General features: G+C 38.8%; 1 protein-coding gene across 1 annotated transcript in view; it reads right to left on the bottom strand.

Moving 5' to 3' along the window:
* The window catches only part of FGD5 (FYVE, RhoGEF and PH domain containing 5), a 146,721-nt gene that overhangs the window by 32,116 nt on the left and 97,808 nt on the right, over positions 1 to 16,797 (bottom strand). The window contains 3 exon segments of the mRNA XM_032211089.1: positions 5,961 to 6,048; positions 12,465 to 12,621; positions 13,758 to 13,909. Of these exon segments, the coding sequence (XP_032066980.1) occupies positions 5,961 to 6,048; positions 12,465 to 12,621; positions 13,758 to 13,909 (397 nt within the window).

Here is a 16,797-nt window from a genome sequence, read left to right as displayed (position 1 = left end):
TGCATGCATCCATGCATGCATATATCCATCTATCTATCTAATCATCTATCCATCCATCATTTATCAATTACTATCTATCTATCTATCTATCTATCTATCTATCTATCTATCTATCTATCTATCTATCTATCTATCTATCATCTATCTATCTATCTATCTATCTATCTATCTATCTATCTATCTATCTATCATCTACCTACCTACCTACTCATCTAACTATCCATCCATCCATCTATCATTCATCAATTACTATCTATCTATCTATCTATCTATCTATCTATCTATCTATCTATCTATCTATCTATCTATCATCTACCTACCTACCTACCTACCTACCTACTCATCTAACTATCCATCCATCCATCTATCATTCATCAATTACTATCTATCTATCTATCTATCTATCTATCTATCGATCGATCGATCGATCGATCGATCGATCTATCTATCTATCTATCTATCTATCTATCTATCTATCTATCTACCTACCTACCTACCTACCTACCTACCTACCTACCTACCTGCTCATCTAACTATCCATCCATCTATCTATCATTTATCAATTACTATCTATCTATCTATCTATCTATCTATCTATCTATCTATCTATCTATCTATCTATCTATCTACCTACCTACCTACCTACCTACCTACCTACCTACCTACCTACTCATCTAACTATCCATCCATCCATCCATCATTTATCAATTACTATCTATCTATCTATCTATCTATCTATCTATCTATCTATCTATCTATCTATCTATCTATCTATCTACCTACCTACTCATCTAACTATCCATCCATCTATCTATCATTTATCAATTACTATCTCTCTCTCTCTCTCTCTCTCCCTACCTACCTACCTACCTACCTACCTACCTACCTACCTACCTACCTACTCATCTAACTATCCATCCATCTATATATCATTTATCAATTACTATCTATCTATCATCTATCTATCTATCTATCTATCTATCTATCTATCTATCTCTACCTACCTACCTACCTACCTACCTACCTACCTACCTACCTATCTAACTATCCATCCATCTATCTATCATTTATCAATTACTATCTATCTATCTATCTATCTATCTATCTATCTATCTATCTATTCATCATCTAACTATCCATCCATCTATCTATCATTTATCAATCACCATCATCTATCAATCATCTATCTATCATCTGATTTAATTGATATACCGCCCATTTCACTTGAGTGAAACAGAAGCCATACACTCATATGAAAGGGACACAGATAAATACAAAGTTAAAAATAGGAGTAAAAACACATTAAAAATTTAAAAAGGCAGACTTGAGTGCCCTCAAGTCACAAAGCACTCTCAGAGTCACAAATCATTCTTGGACCCCCTAGGCAGTTGGCAGAGCCAGATCTTGACCCTCTTCCAGAAGTCCAGCAGAGTGGGGCCTTACCTCACCTCTTGGGGCAAAATGCTCCATAGGACAGGGGCAATGGCAGAAAAGGTTCTCTTTCTAGATCCTACCAGTTGAAATTCTTTGATTGATGGGGTCCATAACCTACCCTCCCTGCCTGATTGGTGGGACAGGTTGATGTAATTGGTTGCTCAGGTACCTGGTCTCATGAAGGGCTTTAAAGGTCTAATGTCTTGCATTGGACCCAGAAGCAAATTGGCACCCAGTGCAACTCATATAGCAGAGATGTCACATGGGCAACTCTAGGGGTGCCCAAAACTGTTCATGCCATTGTTTTCTGCACCAGCTGCAGGTTCTAGATATTTATTCTTCAAGGACAGTTCCATGTACAACACATTGCATTAACCCATGGAGATGACCAAGTGTGAGAGACTCAAAGAAAGGCTTCTCTATTTAGAAAGAGCATAACTGGTGCATATAGTTGGGCAAAAGCCCTCCTAGCCACAACTGCCTCCTGCTTCTTAATCAGTGAGCCCAGAAGAACCTCCAGATTATGCACTGGAGCCATCTGGGACAGTGCAAAACCATCCAAGACCAAGAATGGTCAATCCCCAGATATAGAGGACCGTTAAACTTTAAATTCTAGGCTTCTTCATCCAACCATTCAGAGTTAGTGGATACGTGGTCAGTTTGGACTTGCCATGGTAACATTAGAAATGTTGGTCCAGGCATTTCCCCCCTATAAATAAATACCCGGGCAACGTCGGGTTATCAACTAGTAGGAAAGTATAATTGTGTTTAATCAGGAAGATCATACTTAGTGTTGAAACCACATATAGATACCCTGAAGTAACTGGTATGAGCTGCAACTTACATAGTCAATATAAAAGTGATAAGTTACTAAGTCACTCAGGGAAGAGTTGCGGCAATAACCAATTTACAATATCTGTATAAGTTATACACTAAGCCGTCTCTTGTGATTTGAGGCATTGCTTGCCCCAGCTGATGAATCATTGTGGTTTACAATAATTTCTCCCAAATGTGCATAGGAAGTTAGAAATCCTGCAGCTGTAGTGCTTTGGCTATGCTGCAGTAGATTTTATTATTCTAATTTAGTAATACAAATGAAAGCAGCAGCATGGGGAATGATACAAAGCTGGCATGTGATGAGGCAGCCTTTTAATGAGAAAAAGAGAATGCCTGTTGTCTCTGTATTAGAGGGGAAAAAGAGTTGAACCCAGAAAATAACGTAAAAACCAGATGTAATTTAAGAAGCTTGTCTGAAAAGAGCAAGACCAAATAACTTCAAACTTAAAGATACTACTTAATGTATTTACAGGACTCACTATAACAGAATAATAGAGTTGGAAGGGACCTTGGAGACCATCTAGTCCAATCCCCTATTCAGGCAGAAAGCCCTATACTGTACAATGTCAGACAAATATTTAGATACTATATTCCACAACAATAGTGGGCTATTATTGAACACTAAAGACTATATCCACTTCTGTTTCTTACTATTTGACTCATCGGAGACAAATAAAAGTGTATGGGGATCAGCCATTCAGAATCAACACAGACAAAATTGAAATCAATGGGTATTTTCCCCCAAAGCAGGAGGAAATCATCTTTTGCAATAATTTTGATTCCTAGGAAGTCCACTAACAACACCTAAGAGTCACAGTTACTCCTGCTAATTTTCCCCAGCATCCATTTATCAAAAATTATGTATTTTCTAGTCCCTCTTCATTCATAAAATATGAAGCACAAATTATGATTGCATAATTCCATAGATATGAAGTTCCATATGTATGAAGAGGTAACATTTTCATCTAAATAAACCCAGTTCTTTTCATATCTTTTTTTATATATTATCTCTAGGAACTTAAAACACTTTATGTGAAGAAGAGAGATGAACAATAGAAATAATCTCTTTCCTAAGGTGGAAGATAGTGAAGATTATTCCTTAAAGTTTCCATAGCCAAATATTGGAGGAGGGGTAGGTGGAAATTTTGTAATTAACCAATGGAACGGCTTGCGTCCAGAATTTGTAGGTTTTTAAGCAGGGGTGGGTTGCTGCCGGCGTTACTACCGGATCGCAACCCAAGTGCAACCCGCTTGCTTGCGCTGTTCAATGTAAATTGTTTTGCGTGCATGTGCAGAACGATTTACAGTGAACTGTGCACACGCAGCTGTACATAGCAACAACATCAGCAGCAGTGAGGGAACAGGTTCGGGGGCGTGACATATCTGGGCCTCTGCTGGTTCTGCTGAGCCAGGCCGAACCGGCAGCAACCCACCTCTGTTTTTAAGAAGAGGCTAGACAACCAGTTGGAATGGTATAGGTCAGTAATGGTTAACCTTTTTGGCACTGAGTGCCAAAACTGGAGTGCGTGTGCTGGAGCGACAGAACCTAGAAGACAGCAGCTGGCTGGTGTGCATGTTATGCTCTGGCCAGCTGCTCTTATGGGTTCCATTGCATGCATGCACGCAGGACAGCTGCTCTCTTTTGGGTTCCAGTGGGCGCATGTGCAAAGACCAGCTGGCCAGCGTGTATGCACTTGCTGGAATCCAGAAGAGAGCAGCTGCCAGTGTGCATGGGCATCGACCAACTGGCTGGTGTGCATGCACACGACAGAACCCAGAAGAACAGCTGGCAATGGTGTGCGTGCCCACAGAGAGGGCTCTGTGTGCCACCTCTGGCACGCGTGCCATAGGTTCGCCATCACGGGTATAGATTCTCCTGCTTCAATAGAAGACCTCCAAAGTCTTCCAACTCTGTTATTCTGTTATTCTTCAGGGTCTCCAAGAGCAGACAAATATGGCTCCCATGGGACTTTCAGGATTCCTCCCCCTCCCACCAGCTATCATCTGGTAACCATTTGATTGAAGGGGGCTTACCACTGTCCCAGCAATTTGTCACTAAATCAGCTGCAGGAACTTTAAACACCGGCACTTAGGTTTTCTGATTTTCCTTTTCCCTCACATTTTTCCTCTTGAGTTATGTCCCAATGCCTTCCCCAAACTGTAAAGCTCAGAAAGAACCATTTGCTTTTCTCCAGTTAAAAGCTTTCGAAAGCTGTACAATGTCCCAGACAGAAATATTTCCTAGCACCATCGGCACATTTTTTTAAAGTGCAGAAAACAGTTAAAATGGAACTTGGGTGTCTTCTGCACTCAGACAAAGTGCTCTGCCACTGAGCTATGGTTATTTTTTCAGAAAAACTATTCTCATGCAGAAAAATCCAAGATGTTCCAGGAAATTTTAAATGGAAAGCTCAAATGATTATCCCACCTGCCAAGTATTCTATGAATTACCAAACTCTCACAGTAGGAGGTTCTTGTTGCAGTTCATTTAATTTTAGTCTCTTCAGATTTATGAGTGTTGTTATAGTGATTGTTTTACAAACCTAAAATCTGGTTATCAACTCCTGGAATGGGCTATTCCTGATAATTTTCATAATGCATATTGATGAAATCAGTGGATTCATAAGAAGTGATAACTTGGCATTAAATTCAAGGTCAGTCAATTTTAGCCAGTGAAGCTTTCTAACTATTTTGGATACCTCATGGTATTAGAAACAAAAATGAGATATTGGCGGATAGGTATTAATGGTAGATTTTCAATGGAATATACAACATACAGTTCCATCAAGAATAGCAAATGACTGAAAGATCTCTACATAATTTCAGCACATACTATTTACCATGTTTAATATATGACTCAGCTCAGAAAATAGTAAGCTCACAGATTACTGTACAGCAATGTGCCTCATCTTTGTAGTTAGCTTTTACTAAATTCAAAATAGAATGAAATACAGGAGATACATATGAACCCAATTGATTGATAAGAATCTTATCCCGCCTTGTTTAATGCTGCAAGTAGATATTGGCTAACAGTGTTCACAATTTTAGATCAGCATTTTAATCATCAGATTTAACAGCATTGCCAAAAAAGGCATTAAGAGTTGTAAACCTAATCTTGTGTCGGTTCTTCTCTGGTAATATTGAACTGCAAACTAGGGCATACAAAACTTTTGCTAGACCAATTCTTGAATACAGCTCATCTGTCTGGAACCCACGCTGCATATCAGACATTAATAGAATTGAACGAATCCAGAGATATTTCATGAGAAGAGTCCTCTACTCCTCTGCTCACAATAGAATACCTTATGACACCAGGCTTGAAATTTTGGGCTTAGACAACTGAGAACTTCATCTCCGATCCGACTTAAGCATAGTACATACAATGATATGCTACAATGTCCTACCTGTCAATGAATACTTCAGCTTCAACTGCAACAACACACGAGCTCACAATAGATACAAACTTATGGTAAATCACTCTAAACTTGATTGCAGAAAATACTTCAGTAACAGAATTGTCAATGCCTGAAATGCACTACCTGACAATGTGGTTTCTTCGCAAACCACATTTCATCGAAAAAATGTGAATTGAGGACAAATTGCAATGGCTAAATTTGCAGTTGATATAGCCTAAACAGGGAAACAAAGGCTTCTTAATTATAAAGATGAAATGCTTTTGTTTTGTTCACCTGTGAGTAGCACATGGTACTGGAATATGCGCTGCACCACTTTCAGGAGCTGGTGTTTCACATTCAAGGGACTGCCATCATGAATCTGCTGTTCTCAAAAGAAGGGAAGAAAAAGTATAAAGGTCAGACCGCCAACAATCCAGAAATACCGTATTTTTCGGAGTATAAGACACACCTTTTTCCCTCAGAAAAGAGGCTGAAAATCTGGGTGTGTCATACACTGAATACAGCATTTTTTTGCCTCCTGAAACCCCGCTCCCTTCACCAACTGAGCATAGCTTGTAGGAAGCTTTCAGAAAGCTCCTGGGGGCTGGGGAGGGCAGAAATGAGCAAAAAAATGGGGCATTTTTTGCTCAATTTCCTCCCCCCCGGCCCCAGGAGCACTCTGTAAGCTTCCTAATGCCCTTTTTTGACAAAAAAGGGCCTATTTTTGCAAAATACAGGGCATTTTTTGCTCGTTTCTGTCCCCCCTCCACCAGGAACACTCTACAAGCCGCCTAAGGGCTATTCATGCCCTCTTTTTTTTGGAAAAAAAGGGCTGTTTTTGGGAGGTTTGCAGAGTGCAAAAACCTTTTTTTTTAAATTGGCCTCTTCAAAACCTTGGGGTGTCTTATACTCCGGTGCATCTTATACTTCGAAAAATGCTGTAATCTCTGAGCCTGGCCTTGTTTTACAGGAATATAGTAGTTACGTTCACAAAGTTTCACATGCTTATAATGGCATATTCAACTTTTCTGTAACAACCAGGAAGTAACATATTTTACAATAGAAATGTGTTAATAATCCTGAAATTAAAGGTCAATAGAATTATGTTGTGATTGAATCCAGATATTATGCTCCAAGTGGAATTCTGAACTTTTTCTAAACCACATAGTGTTTTTATATTACTACTTATTCACTGATGCTAGACAGACAGATCCTGACCCAAGCAAGATTTGCATTGACATCTCAGGCCTAATGTAAATTAATAGAAAGAAATTTCTAGACATCAGTAGAACTAGACATCACTGTTGCACTCAGTCTACTAGGCAAGAATTCTTCAACTTAAATTCATGACCTTTGAGTGCACTATGGAAGTTTTGACACATGCTCATTAGTTTATCAGAAAACTATTGGAGGAATGGATGTGACTTCATTGCTATTTGGGAAGGTGTGACCCACTGATCTCAACTCTAATATCGTCTATTTTGACCACATCACAAATAGTATTTAAAAAAAAAACTTAGATGTTTCTAATTCTTTATAAATGCAGCAAGGATCAGAGAGGTAAAGGCTGAACAGGAAGCAGACTATTCTTTTCCTTTTAATATATCATTTTTGGCAGCAATTTAAGACCCATTAGCAAAAGAAAACTGTTTCATCTTCCAAAACAGAAGCTCTGAATTTAAATAGCAACATGGAAAAATACACACAGACTTAGCTGAACAAACAATGAGGGTCACCATCTTTTGATTCACACAATTCTGAACAGTTTATCACAAAACAGAGTCAGGGGTGAGGGGTGTGGCATAAGTTATCCCTATCAGGGACACTCTAGTGATGTCAAGCACCAGTTTTGGATTGTTGTATTTCTAGCTAATTTTTTTCTGGTCTCTTCAAAACAATCAGACTTTCCATTTTCTTAGCCTTCTCAATCCAATTAAATATTCACCCAGGATTGATCTTGGAAATATTGACTATTCGCATATCTATTCAGACATCAAAAAATCAAGACCATTGTCAAATAAAACCACATTAAGGCATTTGCAAGTCTAGACAATTGTCAATCAGTCAGTGCTTGCCCTTTCTGGCCAGTCAGTGTTTTGTTGGCTCAGTCACCTAATGCCCCTGTGTATGATCTCTGCTTTCACTATGCCTGTACCTAGAAGGAACTCCTGTTCCATTTAGCAAAAATAAATTACTAGTATCTCTCTCTTTTGCCCTATTTCTTTTTTTGTGTATTTCTAATGCTGGGGCAAAGGGACGCGGTGGCTCAGTGGCTAAGACGCTGAGCTTGTTGATCAGAAAGATTGGCAGTTTGGCAGTTCAAATCCCTAGCACCACATAATGGAGTGAGCTCCTGTTACTTGTCCCAGCTTCTGCCAACCTAGCAGTTCGAAAGCATGTAAAAATGCCTAGTAGAAAAATAGGGACCACTTTGGTGGGAAGGTAACAGCATTCCATGCACCTTTGGCATTTAGTCATGCCAGCCACATGACCAGTGCTGGCTCTTCGGCTTTAGAATGGAGATGAGCACCACCCCCTAGAGTCAAGAACGATTAGCACATATATTCGAGAGTAACCTTTACCTTTACCTAATGCTGGGGCAGGAAGTGTGGGAGGCAGCTATGTAAGAGAAATTATATGGTTAATTAATAGGGGAAAAATGTATTAAAAGTCCTCAGAACCTGATATACCTAGTTGGGTAATGAAAAGTCTGCAAGAAAACAACCAAGTTCCAAGAACCCCAAAAAGTCAGATGAGCCAACTGTTTCCTCTTCTTTCCCTTTCTTCTCTTTCTTCTCCTAAGTCTAAATTTACACTCTAACATTCCCAGGGGTAGGAAGCCTTATCATCAATGCAATGATGGTAAATTACAAGGCCCCTCCAAGGGGATGAGTCTCTAGATATAACCACCATGGTTTTTTGGATGAAAACTGCTGTCTGCACCATCTTGTTTACCAGGGAAACAATCCACAAAGCTTGAGCAGAAAATACATTACTCCCTCATAACAACTCATTCTCAGTTTTGATCATAATCAACTTTAGAAGTGATTTTCTTCCTCCCCTCTTCTTCATTTGCTATAATCCCTTGAATTTATTCATATTGGGATACCATTCTGCCTGAGAAGATCATGAGAAATCTTTTTTTTATCTCTGTCTCTCTCTCTCACACACACACATATTACATGAGCCTTCTGAGCTCAAATTTATGGCTCAAATAAAAATTCCATTAACTCCAAGCGAAGGGCAGCATATAAGGCTAAGACAAAAACATTAGTGTCACAACCCTTGTCCCTTATTTAATAGGGGCCACAATGTTCCCATGAAATATATCTTTATCTTCTTGGGTCCTTGCAGAGAAGGGGACAAAGAACACAGAATAAAAACCACTGATATTTACACACATAAGCATCTTCAGAATTGCTGCATAATATCAGCAAAGTCAGTCAGATCTATGTGTTCCTTCTAAACAGGGGTGGGTTGCTAATCCCGTTCCAACCGGTTCGGTTGGAATGGGGCCGGCGGTGTCCTCATGCACGTGTGCAGTTCACGCATGCGTCTTAGCGCCTGCACGATGCTCCAGCTGCTCGCGGAGACTCGCGCAGGCGCTGTATGTGCCATGCGCCTGCGTGGAAGCACAGAAGCCTTCAAAGACCGGTAAGGAGCACGGGCGGGCGGGTGGGCTCTTCACCGTTCCCGGAAGTTACTTACTTCCAGGTTCGCCGACCAACCGGTTTGCGGGGACCGCCGCAAACCGGTTGAAACCCACCCCTGCTCCTAAAGAAGCTAAGCTTAAAAAACAAGATCAAAACTCTTTTGGAGAACAGATCAGATAACAACTACTGAGATATTTTTCAGGGACACAAATAGTGAAAACTGGACAAACAAGAGCTTAATGAGTGCTTCTCAAAACTATGGCAACTAGGGATGGGGTACAATCCCAGACTGATGCCATTGGTGTGTGCGGAATAAGATTGAACATGGGGAAAATATCTGGATACATAAATTCAGTAGTGATGATGACAGAGATTTGGGGAAATCTCACACCACAGTGCTTTGGAATGCTGGGAGAGCTGGGGAGGAGAGAGATGATGTCAAAGTACCATGATACCTTAAGCTATAAGAAAATAGAAAGATTAAATTGGTAGTAGAGGAAAAGAGGAGTTTCTACCAATGGGAATGCACCAGGGGTGGGTTGCTGCATGGATGCGCAGCTGCATATAAATAGGTCTGTGCATGCGCAGAACATTTAAAAAGGTCAAAAAAAGATGTAGAGGTGAACCGGGAACCGGTTCAGTGGCGTGGCGAGCATGCCGTCCCTACTGGTTCAGAGACCCAGTTGCCATTTCCACTACCGGTTCCACCGAACTGGTGTGAACCAATAGGAACCCACCTCTGGAATGCACCCATTCTACAGCTTCAAAGGAATTTGAGGAAGTACTGCTGAGACGGTATTTTTGGACCAGCAAGGAAACTCCCATGAACTGCAAACACAGCATTGCTCTGCCTATTACTATGTGAGCATCGGAAGTGCCTTAGGATGCGTTTTTAAGGAATTCAAGGGACCCCTTCACATAAACAATACAGGATTGATAATCCTAGGTCCAGTGCCTGCTAAATCCATCATTCATATATCCTGATTGAGAGTAGGGATCTGATGCATGTGCAAAAAATATTTTCTTATCAAGGGGCATTATGGAACAGTTACAATTTTCTCTCTCATTAAGGAAGCAAGGTAAAGGTTTCTCCGTCCATCCGTGTCCGATTCTAGGGCGTGGTGCTCATCTCTGTTTCTTGGCCAAGGGAATCAGTATTCCCTTGACCACAGACATTTTCTGTGGTCATGTGGCCAGAATGACTATATGCCAAAGGTGCCTGGAACACTATATTACCTTCCCACTGAAGTGGTACCTATTAAATCTACTTGCATTTTTCATGCTTTCAAACTGCTAGGTGGGCAGGGGCTGGGGCAGGAATGGAAGCTCACCCTGTTGCATGGTGCTCAGCTGACAAGCTCAGTGTCTTTAACCTCTGAGCCATTGTGCCCCTAATTAAGGAATTAATTAAGGAAGCAATCTACATGCATATATGTCCTTCTTCTGATCACTATTTAGTTGAGTTGAATATATGTGTGTGTGTGTGTGTGTGTATATACCACATACACACACACACACACACACACACGGTTTTTTACTATCCCTCACAAAATATCTGCTTTCAAGATTTTCTGGGGTGTTGTCGTAAGTAGTATACCAGCTGAAGTCTATGCTTTATGCATGCTAAAACATCATATGCTTTAGTGAACATTTGCTTATAACTCTTCTTTTTCTTGAGCCAGGAAAAAAAAATGATAAAAGTTTTGTCTACACTCTCTGGCATCAAGAAAGTGCAACCCACAAGGCATTATAGTTCTAGATAATTCAAAAAACAATTATTGCAAATTAGATACCTGCATTTTCATCTAAGATTCCATATAATTTTCAGACAGATGAATATATTCAACAAATGTTGATAAATGGTTGTTTTAATAAATTATCATTACTAGTATTTTATATATGCTGCAGAGGGAGACATATTCCATATTTTAAGCAGCTTGGACAGCCAAAGCAAAATTGAAAGTAGCCAATTTATTCTCAGATTCTTTTTTGTCTGTTAAGTCTTCTCCTCTCCTCTTTACAAATAAAAAAGTGATATATATTCAAACTAAAATTAAACATATATTTGCACTGTTAGAAGTCACACCAGCCATCTAGCAAGAAGCAGAAAGAGAAGTTGGAGTATGTACATTTTTTTTTCTAAAATAGAATTGGAGTTAATTCACAAGTGAAACCATTCAACTGTGAGCGGAAGATTATATGCAAGTAAGAGGTCATTCATGTGTACATTTGGAATTTATTTGAGGATGGTCCTGACTGGTCCTAACTCTTGCCTATAGTTCTAAGCAAAGATCTGCTTCAGAAAAAAACCAGGAAAAAGAGAAGGAAAGAATTATAGGCTAAATTGCATTAAAAAAAATTGTAAAGCATCAATCCAGTGCAGAAGATAAGGGCTACATGAATATGCCAGCAAAACATTTTGAGCTGGACCTAGACATGAGAGACACACGTTCAGGTTATTATTCTGATGTAAACTGAGCATCCATAATTTAACATTCAGTAACTTATGGAAATAAAAAAGATGTAAATCTTTTTGCATGCTTTTATACACTAATATTTTTGCATTAATACTTTTCGAATGAAAGAAAAAGAGAAGCAGAAGCGAAGGATGCATATAGCAAAATAAAATTGGAGATGATGAAGGCATAAAATGGGAACAAATATACCCCATATCAGTCAAAGTTACAGGAATAAAAGGAAATACTTTAGAGGGAATTATAAGGAAATAAAAGGAGCAAGAAACACACAGAATCTACTGTATATATCAGTTACCACAGATGGAGAACCCAGGGAGTAAATAACTACTGAATTAGAATTCTTGCCATTCACTTCTCCATGGTTGCCACTGCATGTGAGAATGGAAAAATTTCCTCTCTCTGTGTCTCTGACTTTCTCTGTCTCTCTCGGTCTGTCTCGCTATCTCTCTCTCCACTTATATTATATATACTGTACGCTCCATAGAAGATATGTTTGTACTCTTTCTGGTTTACTTTCTTCTTAAAGTCATTCTTGAATTGAACTATCGCTAATATCAACTTCCATGCTCCAAACTCTTAGCTATTTTAGAGAGGAGGGAAAGAACGAGAGATAATAGTAGAACTCCCATAATAAATCAACATGAGATACAAAAATGAAGAGACTTTACCTCAAACGTTTTAATGACAGTATCCAGCTGGGAAGATTTAAGGCGAACATCATCCAGCAAAGCCAAATTCCTATCAAACTGCATTATATAAGTTGTGTGGTGATTAAATCCTGATTCTCTGGAGAGGAAGATATCAGCCACTTTCTGATGTTCTTCCCTAAAGCCATTGAGAGTAAAGGGGAAAAAAGAAATAGAAAATTCTCCATACTTAATTTAGGTACTCACAAATAATCTTTTTCATCAGGGCTTTTTAGTGATATTAACCAGAAATTGAACACATAAAGACTGACTTTTGTTCCAGTAGTAAGTCCACATATCTTGTAATGCTCCAGTTTGATAAAATCCCAGTTGGTTCTGATACCTGCTAGGCAATGCAGCAAGGAATGGTCAAATAGTTGGTAAGCCATAAAATATGACTGGTAGTATGTGTTTCTTTATAAATGCAACAAAGTTAACAAGCAAAATAGTTTAAAAGCTTGTATATTATTTTTTCTGATTTAGTGTGATTCTTGCTCATAAGCATAGATGGGATCTATATATTTCTTTAAGTTGGAACTTTCCAACAAAATGAAACAGTAGCCGAATGATAGAATAAAGATACCTAGGATTTACTGAAGATGAAACGATTGTTTCAGTAACTTTCTTGATTGGGATTAGTTGTAGCAATAGCAACAGATTTAGACTTACATACCGCTTCATAGTGCTTTATAGCCCTGTCTATAAAATCAGCATATTGCCCTCAACAATCTGGGTCCTCATTTTACCAATCTCAGAAGGATGGAAGGCTGAGTCAATCTTGAGCTTCGAACTGCCAATTTCAGGCAGCCGGCAGTCAGCAGAAGTAGCCTGCAGTTTTGCATTCTAACAACCACTTCGCCACCGTGTCATAGTGTATGCCTTTTATATCAATCAATTTTTATTATGGTCACAGACCAGTATTACAAATAAAGACATTAAAAACAACAATAATAGTGAAAGATAAACATAAAAGACTGACAAAATAATATTAGAATTGGTGGTGGATTATCAATGGGCAGTTAAAGTCTGCCTAATTTTGCATGCAGCATAACATAATTTACCCACATTCAGAGAAACTGCTTCGTGCTGACCTGATAAGAAGCATTATGTAAAGGATTTATATTTTAGGATAAAGCAGGTAAATAAGCAAACTGTATCACACTTAAATTTGATTATCTAAAACTTCTGAAGGGGAAGTGTTTTGTGAAGCTTTCTAACACTGGGCTAGGGATACTGCCTTAAGTGTCATTCAAAGCCCCATCTAATTATATTTACCAGTTAAGCACTTTTTCTTCCAGTTCCCCCAGTATTTCTTGGTGAAAATTGTAGATTTCTGGGATTTCCTTCAGTCCTTCCTTAAGCTTTGTTTCTTCATGATCATTATCACACTCATCTCCCAGCACTTTTAAGACAGCTTCATGGAAATCCTGTAAATATAATATTTACAATATTATCTGTTTTAAGAATTAACAACTTTTGTCCGTATCTTGGACATATGGTATATTTTAGTTAATGTCATTACTATCTGTCTTACTAGCTCACTTTTACTTAGCAAGTCAAGGGCAATTGAGATAACAAACTTTTGATGTGTGACAATTTTCAGTTTTCTATAATTGCACAAGCATTATCAGCTGCTGAAGCACAAATTACATAAACAGGAGATTTACAAGTATCATGAAATTGGTTTAAATTTTCAATATGTTATTAATTAGTTTCAGTAACCAAACTACCAATCTTGTTAAAATCCAAGTAATGTATCTTAACAAATCAATAGTCAAGCCATTATAAATCATAAAGTGAGATTATGAATTAGTCACTTCTGTTCAAGCAATATAGATTTTATGTTAACAGATAACATAAAATCAGATGTAGTTCAAGCCTATTTATTTATTAATCAAATTTATATATCTTCCCCTCTCGTGAAAAGTTAGAGTTAAAAGTCCAAAACTGGTTTCCAAGTTGAGTTAAAATCTGAGTCATATTTTCTTTTAAATTATCAGGCTATTTTAGACATTGAGAAATACCCCCAGAGCTTAATTAGGATTTTTGTTTTTTTGCAGGATTAAGGAGTAAGAGCAGGGGTGAAATTCATCAGGTTCTGGCAGGTTCTGGCAGGTTCTGGAGAACCGGTAGCGGAAATTTTGAGTAGTTTGGAGAACTGGCAAATGCCACCTCTGTTTGCAATATCCTTCCCCTGTCACGGCCACCAAGCCACGCCCACAGAAAGTGAAAGATAGTAAAAGATTTTGAATTTCACTACTGAGTAAGAGTACTTTTCCATGGGCAGTGTAAAGTGTTATTGCAGCAATTAGCAAACACAGATCTAGTTTAATATTTTTGTAGAAAAGTGCAATAGAAAAATATTTAACAATAACAAAAAATAGCAAGTTGAAAAGGCAATTCAAAATTTGCTTCATTCTAGTATGAATAATCAAGTATGGAAGAATAATACAACTTGATCACTGCATTTTCAACAATTTTTAGAAAATACTTTTTTTCTATTTTAGAGTAATACGCCAATAGTAAAACATCTTTTACCAGTTTTCTCTAAGTACAATATGTGGTATGAATTTAATATTCTTTCCCCCTTGCATTCCTATTATATCTAAATTCTGTATCTTTTTGATCATCTTTTTGATCATTTGTTTAGGGTTTCACCAGCATTTTAGAAATAAGGCCAGTAAATGCTTCAAATTTTGTACAATGAGCTTTTCAAATTGTCACATCAAATTCAGCCACATCTCTTTGTTCTGACAGTTCTTTTAAAGTCTCAGTGGATTTTACCTTTCTCTTATTAATAAAGAAATCTTAATTATGATTTATTGTTTTGCCACTGAATAAATTTCTTTCTGCTTTTCTCTTCATAATAAAAATAAATAATAAAAAGGCAAGTGGTAATAAACTTGAACAAATTCTTTTTCTGTACTTATTCCAAACATCAGGGACATCCTAAACATTTATTATTCCAAGTCCTGTTCCCCTAGTTGAAGAAATCTAACCACATCATGATTGTAACCCATTTTATAATTCAACCCAAACAACTAGTTTAGTAATATTTAAATTCTGGGACTGCTGGACTGCCTTCTTCTTTCTAATCCTCTAGTACCTGCTATTTATTGCTCAGGGCTGTTGCACGACAATCATTCATAAATAGAGCTTGCCTGGAGTGCAGGCATTCAAGAGTGGGAATGCTCTTTGCAGGCAAGAAGCTTCACACAACATATTTGTGGTGCTCAGTGCTCAAGATGACACACTCTAGGGCTGGGAGAAGGTCCTGGATCTGTGGCCTGCTCAGCTCATGCCTCCAGCTGCCTTTTATGTTCCCTGGCTTGGTCAGCCTCAGGTCCTTGATTGTTAAACTCCTGCTAGGCTGATGCTCATCTGGGGCCTCCAGAGTGATGCTCTCCAGATCTTCCTGGCAGAATGTCAAGAACAGTATGAGAGGAAACTCCCTCCCAAGGAAACAACTTCCAACAATACTTATTTTGAGGGGTCTTTGTTGCTATCTGAGCCTGGCTATTTTTTTGCAGACATTTCATTACCCAAACTAGGTGACATCATTAGGGCTAGTAAGGACTTGGGTTTGTTCCCATCAATATATTCTAGTGCCTTGCCCTGTCAGTATTGGTGGCATATACTTCTTCTTCAGTGGTGGGTTCCAGATCCCATTGCAACCGGTACGGTGCAACGGTGCCGGGCGCCCACCACATGAATGTGCACAGCGCACACATGCACTGCACGCATGTGTACTTACCGCCTGCGATGCTCTATGATGCCTCCGCGACGCTCCAGCTTCTCGGCAGAGCGTCGCGCAGGCACCGTGCACTCCGTGCATCTGAGTGGAGACCCCAAAAACTTCAAATTCCAGTAAGGAGTGTGAGCAGGCGGGTGGGCCCTCTGGAGCACCGTACCAGAACAGTATCTGGTGCTCCCGGCAGGCACCAGTATGCCTGTACCGGGGCATACCGGTCGTAACCCACCACTGCTCTTCTTCCAGTATATATCATCCTATCCTTCTGGATCACTATTAATAACAACCTCAGCTTAGTTAGATGGTTTGTAATTACAAAATGTGTGCAATTACATTCTTTCAAGAGATGAAAGTGGAAGAAAGTACAGTTTGATACAATCATCTCCACTTACTTTAATCTTTTGTTCTAGCTACTATAGGTTCTGTGCCCCATCAAACAGTAGAAGTACGTACCGTAATCCAGTACATCAATCATACTGACAAAATAAGCCCAGTGTATAATCATGCCTTGTTTTTTTCATTCATGTTACTTAGTGCTTTAACTTAGTGTATACTGTATGTTTA

This window comes from Thamnophis elegans, chromosome 2, assembly GCF_009769535.1.
Source record: "Thamnophis elegans isolate rThaEle1 chromosome 2, rThaEle1.pri, whole genome shotgun sequence".
NCBI classification, from domain to species: domain Eukaryota; kingdom Metazoa; phylum Chordata; class Lepidosauria; order Squamata; family Colubridae; genus Thamnophis; species Thamnophis elegans.
This window is presented reverse-complemented; position numbering and strand designations above follow the sequence as displayed.